Source organism: Mandrillus leucophaeus, unplaced genomic scaffold (assembly GCF_000951045.1).
Source record: "Mandrillus leucophaeus isolate KB7577 unplaced genomic scaffold, Mleu.le_1.0 Scaffold2243, whole genome shotgun sequence".
Lineage (NCBI taxonomy): Eukaryota > Metazoa > Chordata > Mammalia > Primates > Cercopithecidae > Mandrillus > Mandrillus leucophaeus.
The window spans coordinates 4,140-12,159 of NW_012102303.1; the positions used below are offsets into that span (position 1 = coordinate 4,140).

General features: G+C 46.0%; 1 protein-coding gene across 3 annotated transcripts; it reads right to left on the reverse strand.

Annotated features, from left to right (window-relative positions):
- Positions 1-514: 514 nt before the first annotated feature.
- On the reverse strand, positions 515-7,709 carry LOC105540670 (HLA class II histocompatibility antigen, DQ beta 1 chain). 3 transcript variants are annotated; one of them, XM_011981361.1, is made up of 5 exons: positions 7,516-7,709; positions 5,831-6,100; positions 3,037-3,318; positions 2,415-2,525; positions 515-1,294 (listed from the first exon to the last, which is right to left on the reverse strand). In XM_011981361.1, the coding sequence occupies exons 1-5, from the start codon at positions 7,622-7,624 to the stop codon at positions 1,281-1,283; spliced, it is 786 nt and encodes a 261-aa protein (XP_011836751.1). In that variant the 5' UTR covers positions 7,625-7,709; the 3' UTR covers positions 515-1,280. The 3 variants fall into 3 exon arrangements, with proteins under 3 accessions (XP_011836751.1, XP_011836752.1, XP_011836750.1); XM_011981362.1 differs by lacking the exon at positions 2,415-2,525; XM_011981360.1 differs by lacking the exon at positions 515-1,294 and having other exon boundaries at positions 2,114-2,525.
- Positions 7,710-8,020: the final 311 nt, after the last annotated feature.

The following is an 8,020-nucleotide window of genomic DNA, read 5'->3' on the forward strand; positions in this document are numbered from 1 at the left end:
AGGATGGTGTGTGTGAGAGGTGTGCATGTTACCCAGGCTTGGCCAATCAGAATCTTTCCTAAAGTTGTTAAAACTCTGGTAGACATTCTAGAAACATATATAATGGAGACAGACAAACAGACACACACGCATACACACACAGAGCAAGAGAGAGAGATGAGATAAGATGTGAAGTGATAAGGAAGAGAAATACAGAAAAATAGATGCAAAAAGAAACACGGAGATAGAAAAAATGCAGATAAATAGTGACAATGGATTAGAAAAATAGAAAGAAAGGCAACAATGTAGTGAAAGACACAACAAGGGGGCAGAGACAAAGGTGCAGAGAGACACACAGAAAGAACTATACAGGGACAAAGAGACACAGAGAAAGAGAGACAGATTCACAGATAGAGATAAAACAGAAAGAGACAGGTGAAGATCCCATTGTGTATCTGGAACTAGTCACTTCTGAAATCAACTTGACTCTAGGCTTCCTTTGTACCATGAACAAAATATATTTGGGTTTCTATCATTTAGAATCAAAAATAGTACTCTTATTGCTGGTTATGCTTTCTAAAAAGTAAAAATTACTATTGATTGATGTGACTTGCCAGAATGTTTGAAACACCAGTGACCCAGGGTCACTATATCTGTCCCCAAACAATTCCACCATGCTTACTTACACAGCACTCACCAAACCAGAAGAGAGGCTGGGATATTCTCAGGCCACTGCACTGAACATCGATATGAAAGAACCATGAATGATGTGACAACCGAGTTGATTTTCTACCTCCTCTGCCCACCCTGACTTTGCACCCCAAATTCTTTCAGTGTCTTTTCAAAGTACAACCCTCCTGGCCACAAGTTGGCTGGGTCACCTCAAGGTATGTTCCTTCATTCTGCAGTGATTTCCTGCCTCTGCTCAATTAAGGAAGTTCAGAATACAGATAACTCAGGATCATGTTTAATTATGTAAAAAAGCTCTAAAGTCAGGTAATGGTTTTCATGTGCTTGTCTTGAGCAGTCTGAGGAGAGAATAGAAACAGAAACCCCTTGGGGACTGAGCAGACGCAGCTGGTCAAGCACAGGCAGAGGCTCTGAGTCAGTGCAGGAAGCAGGGTCACAGCCAGCGCCTTGCGGTGGGGATGAAAGGAGATGACCTGGTGGCTGCATGACAGCCACTGTAGGACTCTGATCTCAGGGGGACAGGCTGACACAGGCAGCTGGGAATTCTGGGCAGGGACAAGTAGGCATTACAGAAGAGTGACAACCAATCCCAGTTAAAATAGTCTCAGGAGTCAGTGCAGGAGTCCTGGAGAAGAGAGAAGAGGGATGATCAGCACGGGGCACACTGGTGGGCCTGCTATCTCCCCCACCCCTCAGGGGCCCCCTGCAGCTTCAGACAGAGAAAGCTGAGGACCAGGGTTTATTGTCATCACCTCCCCCAACATCTATGCAAAGGTGAAATCAGCTCACAAAGACATAGAACTTCAACTTGATGCAGATGTGTAGGAAGTAGGGGAACAGCTGTTACTCTTCTGGGGAATATGAAGGGTTCAATCTTTTTAGGAAATTGGATGGTACCTCATCCCTACCACTAGCAGCCTCTACCAGTCACTGGAAAATGCCTACAGGCAGTAGCCACAAAAACATGGCACAAAGTGGGCATCATCCTAGTGTCTAACATTTAAGCTGTGGTTCTGGCTCCACATTTCACAAGAATATGTCACCAAAGTTAAGGCTTGGTTCTAGCGAACAACCTCTGGAGATTCCCAGAAACTGGCAAACTTCGCCCCTAAATCTTCATTCTCATAGCAGCAAATATACCATAAACAGAGACCATTATGATCAGGTACATTCAGCTCATGCTCTTCCCTCTTACACCTGCGCCCTCCCCACACTGGATCACAGCTGAAATATTAACTGCTGGTGGAGGCCCTTGAGTTCTTACAAAAGGAAGTTACACAGAGAAAGGTCTCATTACACAAATAGCCACTCTCTCACCCCAAAGGAAAATGACACATGTGACTTAATTAGAGTTATATTCTGTTCCCACCCATGTTCTTCAAGGCCTTAAGCACCCTAATTTAAAATCCCCTAAAACAAAGGAAATTGTCACTAGAAGGCAAGGAGGCCGAGGCTGTGACCCTCTTCATGGAGGAAGCTTTTAGAAAGGAGCCAGTGAGACAATGATGAACGGTAAGGACGCCCTGGAATAAGCTCTATCAGTCAACTCTGTGATAGGGCTGCCTCTCAACTGGTAAAATGAGATTCCAATGCCTCCTCCAATCTTGTCCTGTCTCCTCCCACCTCCAGATCAGCCTTCTTCCTCTCAGGGTCACGAAGAAAGAGCTACATCTAGAGACAAGTCCTCTTTGAACAGAGGTTCTGGGTCACAGCCCATCTTCCCCTTTTCCCCTGAGGTTCCTCACCTTTCTGACTCCTGTAATGGATGATAAGGCCCACCCCAAGGAAGATCAGTCCCAGCACGAAGCCTCCAACGCCACTCAGCATCTTGCTCTGGGCAGATTCAGACTGAGCCCCTAAGAAATACAGCCTGAGTGTCAGTGTTTGTCCCCACACCCCATAACATCCCTACTGAGGAGCTGAAGTCCAGTCTGAGATGCAGGAGGTGAAGGCGTCAAAAGAACCTAGTTCTCCATTCAGACCACCCCAAAGGGAGGGAAAGGCCAGACAATAGGTCCTTGGATACAGTGAGTAAGTGAGAGAGTGGCGAAGCAGAGCTCCACTCCTCAGTAACTCATCCATAACCTTAAACCCTAAGATCTCAGTCACCAGCCCTAATAATCAATCCCTCTGAGCTATCAGGACTGGGATCCAGAGCAACAGTATGTAGAGTAATTTCCCTAGCATCTGGAAAGGTGATGAGATCAGTATTCTTCTGATGCACTCGCCATGGAGCTAGAGGTGCTCTAGTCTCCTGCGATTCCCAGCTCAGTAGTGATATCAGGGATAAGAGATGGGAAGGGATGGGTCAGAAGTTGCTCTTTGTCTTCTAGGGCCCATAGTAATAGAAACTCAATATCTCCTTACGCCACTCCACGGTGATGGGGCTCTGGAGGCTGGGGTGCTCCACGTGGCAGGTGTAGACGTCTCCACGCTGGGGAGTCATTTCCAGCATCACCAGGATCTGGAAGGTCCAGTCACCGTTCCTAATAAGGGGGGTGGACACAATGCCGGCTGTCTCCTCCTGGTCATTCCGAAACCACTGGACTTTGATCTGGCCTGGATAGAAATCTGTCACCGAGCAGACCAGCAGGTTGTGGTGGTTGAGGGCCTCTGTCCTGGATGGGGAGATGGTCACTGTGGGCTCCACTGAGGGCAGTAACAGACAGGAAAAGACATAGGAGTGAGATGTGAGACCACACAGCACGTCTGCCATGGGGAAGGGTCCTTCCTTGGAACCAGAGTGGGAAGATACCTGGAGTCCAAGTCTTAGATTAAGATTCATTCAACAAATATAAATATGACAATTACTGAGAATCCAAAGATAAACAACAGACCCTGGTTCCTGCCTTTACAGAATGTGCAATCTAGTAACAGACAGCAAAAAACAAAAAGAATCTTATTTTAAAAGTTTGTAATATTTGAAAAAAATGTAGGCAGGCCTTCAAAACAAGTAACACTGATCAAACATCATGTTTGCCCATAACTCAATTCCTTTATCTTCTCAGATTGCTGCTCATAGTAAAAAAATTTTCACACCTTTCCCTGCCTCTTCACACATCTCATCCTTTACCTTTCAGGCCACTTTATTGCACTTCCTTTATTCTCTTAGTGCGAAACTATAGTACATATTTAATGTATTGTTCTCTCATTTTCTTCTTTTCCTTAATTTATTTTTAACACACAAGTGAGTTTAATTACTAGCTGTCTACCCTACTCCATCCCCTTGCTATTGAGAATTACTGTCTTGTCCTGAAATCAGACATTATCATGTATGTTCTCCATGGAAAATATTCTGAGATCCTTGCAGAGGTCTGCCTAGGTTAATAAGCCTGTAATGTGAACATATAAATATAGTTGAGATTTCCTGAGGTCAGCAGGTTGCACCCCAATTAAATGGCACTCATGAGCCATCATCTGGAAGGAATCACGGTTTCTACTTGGACTTGAACTTTTCTTTGGTTCTCCTTCCTGGAGTCCCACTGAAATCACAGTCAGCTATGTGGCCGTATAAGATTTGTTCATCTTACCCAGCTTGGTGGTAAAAGCAGGGGGCACAAATTTATGAGAAAAGATGATAAAATAAATTTTATGGAAATATAACTGAAATAGCAAAAATACAAGTACTTGCTGGCACTAGGATGTGAGTCAAAAGAAGGCAAGGGAGTATAAAGTAAACTAAAAGTTTTGTGAATCTGCATAGATAACACTGGAGTCAGACTAGGGATTGATTAATCATAAATTTTCAATGCCTTCAAAGTATCATTTTGTCCCATTAACATGGAGATCAAACAGGAATAGACTCATTGCTATTCTGGTCAAAACTGGCTTTAACAAGGCTTTATGTCCGTTTGACCTACAGATGTGTAGGGAAGAACATAAAGAATGTTGTGTACTTTTGGAGCTTAAGGTCTTGGTAAGTAATTGTGGGCTGATTACTTAAAGTGCTTATCATGTACTAATATTAGGATACACAAAGTGGTGACGCTAATCTCTAATGCACAGGTAACTGTGAGGTTAAATGACATAACATATATGGTATTTGATAAGGCAACTGTCTAGAAATAAGTGCTCACTAAATGGGTAAATTGACTTTCAGCATGTTTATTCCTGAAGTGGATAGTGATGAGAGGGAGGTGAGAACCTAGGCCAAAAGCAACCTGAAACTATTTTTAGCCAACAATTTAATGGCTTCAATCTATTTATTCCAAAACTTCTGCTCTTTGCATTGTGCCATTTGTTCAACTTTTCTAAGAAATTAAAACTGCCTTACAAACATCATTCAAGTGTTGTTTTTATTTTTAGCAAACACTTTTTTCCTCAGACTTTTTATTCACAAACTATTAAGATTCAAGTCAATAAGAGTTTACTTTAAAGAATTAAGCAAAATGATAGAAAATAATTAATAAAAGTCAATTTTTAAGGTTCTGTTTACCTCTGTTTTTTCTTGAACCTAAGTGGACTGGCAGCTGAGTACATTTATTCATTAATTTAACAGAAGATCATTGAGCTCATACCACACGCCAGTCAATGTGTCAGGTGCCAGGCATCCAATGATTAAAACAGCCTCACCTCAAAGAGCTCCGCCATGAATGAGAGCCATTTAAGAAAACAGAATTACGATAAATAACAATTTGAAGCCAAAAGTCAAAATATCTTATTTCACAACTGTAATTGCTGGATGCCCTGCGCGCAGTTGTGGGGCAGCCCTAACTCCACCAGGCCAAGCCTGAAGCTTCCTGCCGCGCGAGCTGCCCACGTGGGCCTTGCTGGGTGGGGCAGTGCTAGCCGGGCGGGCGGGCGGGCAGGGGAAGAGGGCGGAAACTGGGGGCAGAGTGAACTGCTTAGCAAAGGTAAGGCACGAAGAGGCAAACGCATAAGGCACGAGGCAAGAACCTGCAGAGCAGAGGATGAGGCCGACGGATGGGGAGGCTGGGGCGAAACTAGGCAGCTTGACCAACTCTGCCTGTCCCCCTGCTCTGCCCTGAGTACCTGCCCCTCCGATGCACCAGCCCCCAGCACCACACTGCCGCCTCCTGTTCCCTGGGGTGGAACGAACAAGGCTTAGGTTCCAGAGGCCGCGCCCCCCTTTACCCCTCCCGGCGCAGAGACTCGGGGCCCCTGCCAAGGGTGAGCCTCGAAGAGGGGCTACGACGCTCACCTCGCCACTGCAAGGTCGTGTGGAGTTCCAACTGGTAGTTGTGTCTGCACACCGTGTCCAACTCCGCCCGGGTGCTCTCCAGGACGTCCTTCTGGCTGTTCCAGTACTCGGCGGCAGGCGGCCCCAGCGGCGTCACCGGCAGGTACTTCCCCACTTCGCTGTCGAAGCGCGCGTACTCCTCTCGGTTATAGATGTATCTGGTCACATAATGCACGCGCTCCGTCCCGTTGGTGAAGTAGCACATGGCCTTAAACTGGTACACGAAATCCTCTGCGGGGAATCACTGGCCAGTCAGTTAGGCCCCAGCCCGGCCGCCCCCGCAGCCGCCGCCCTGACAGCCCGGAGCTGTGGAACCGCCCGCGCGACCTCCAGTTCCCGCCGGCCAGTGCCTGGCGCTCCAGACCTGGGACCTCCCGGCGGCTCTGCCCGGCTCTGCGCGCCCTCTCCGGGGGCTTCGGGAATCCGCCTTCCTACAAGCAGGAAAGGGCGGAAAGCCCTGTCCCTGCCCTGAGCCTGTGGACCCAGCGAAGAGGCAGTCAGGTTGATTTTACGTGGACCTCTGCACTTAGAGGGATCAGGGTGCTCTTGCATGAAATTCCATTTTCCACTGAGCTCCTGAAAACCTCAGAGATAAAATTATCCACATAAACCTGTGAGTTCAAGGGAATGATGAGACAGGGAATTAAGCCTGTCCTGGTTCTAATACGCATATTCTCTTGGTCCCTTGGTAAAATACCTTCCTTCCCATGCCTGGATTTACCCTCCCGAGTGCCGTGTGAGGGTCACTCACTTCTGTATTAGAAAGGACCTACACCTCCGAGTCCTAGAAAGAAACATTTATTCATGGAAAGAGCACAAACTTTTGAATTTGATAAACTAGATTCCAATTAAACTGTGGCAGTCACCAGCTCGGGCAGGTTATGTAGCATAATATCCATATCACAAGTATAATTGTGTAAAAGAAAATCATGATATCTACACACAGGATGTTAGAAGGAGTGACAGAGAATTTATGTAAAATATTGCTCTGTGTCTGAAATGAGTGGTTTCACAATATATGTTATTTCCCTTCTTTACATCCTCCTTTCTACTAAATTTAGTCCACTACCAACTCGGGTCTCTGAATCCCACTCAAGTCACCATTTGCCCATAGATCAGTGAAACTTGAAGATCCCCTGTCTGTGGTCAGCCAGGCAGCTTCCCTCACTACCAAGATTTTGTCTCCACAAACGCTCCAGTCAGTCAGGAATATAGAAAAATTTTCCTCAAACATGGAGACTACAGACACCATTGCTGCCTTACATTTCCCAATGCAGAATCCCATAATATTTAGTCCAGGCAAAGTCTTGGGGCACGCTGAAATGACAAATCCTACTGTGTCTTTGGAGGAATTCATATCTTCAAAAATAACCCCGTGCTCACTTTGTCCTATCACTGGTAGTAAATGTACACTTTGTCTCCTCTTTCCTCTCCTCTCTCCTCCTCTTCCAGGCTTAAGCCTGTAGAATGGGTATTGGACTGTGCTCACCTCATCACTAAAAGATAAATGGGAATGCAACATTGTTCTCTTTCCCCAAAGAGAGGAAATGTGGATAAAAGATGTGTCCGAGATCTTAAAAATCACCATCCCCCTACCCTACCCCAAGGAGAGCCCGTTCCCAGAGTGGCCGCTGTCCTGCACTTACCGGGAGAGTCTCTGCCCCCAGCCACTGGGGTGCTCAGCATCGCCAGCATCAAGGTCACAGTTGTCCCCCAAAGGCCTCCGGGGATCCGCAAAGCCTTCTTCCGAGGCATAATTGAGACGAAGGGAAAAGTAGTAGTGGTAGTGAACACGGCTCGGACCTGATGGATCTGATGTACCTGGCAGAAAGAATAAAAATCTGTGGACGTTTCCGTGAGTGGTAGGATTGGATGGTCCCTTGGAAAAGAACCAATCAGCACTGGAGCTGAAGGACCTCATCTGTCTCCGGGCAGACATTTTTTTGTGTGTGAAGGTTCTCAATCCCGTGCCTGACGCTGTGAAGTCCTTCAAACTGCTCTGGATGAACATTTGAGGAGAAAATTTCCCCTCAATTATAGAAGAGCTGAAGATTGAATGCCTAAGGGATTTTAAGAAGCCAAAGAAAAATGCGATTCAACAGTAAACATCTTTGTAATATTGATTAAAAACCGGTTGTTCTTATACTTGGG

What these genes read in the sequence shown, in the direction of transcription:
- LOC105540670 (XM_011981360.1), bottom strand. Translation starts at nt 7,624, where the DNA reads ATGCCTCGGAAGAAGGCTTTGCGGATCCCCGGAGGCCTTTGGGGGACA. An exon ending in TGGGGGCAGAGACTCTCCCG is followed by an intron (nt 6,101 to 7,515) that starts GTAAGTGCAGGA and finishes GATTCCCCGCAG; the next exon opens with AGGATTTCGTGTACCAGTTT. An exon ending in CCCCATCACCGTGGAGTGGC is followed by an intron (nt 2,526 to 3,036) that starts GTAAGGAGATAT and finishes TGTATTTCTTAG; the next exon opens with GGGCTCAGTCTGAATCTGCC.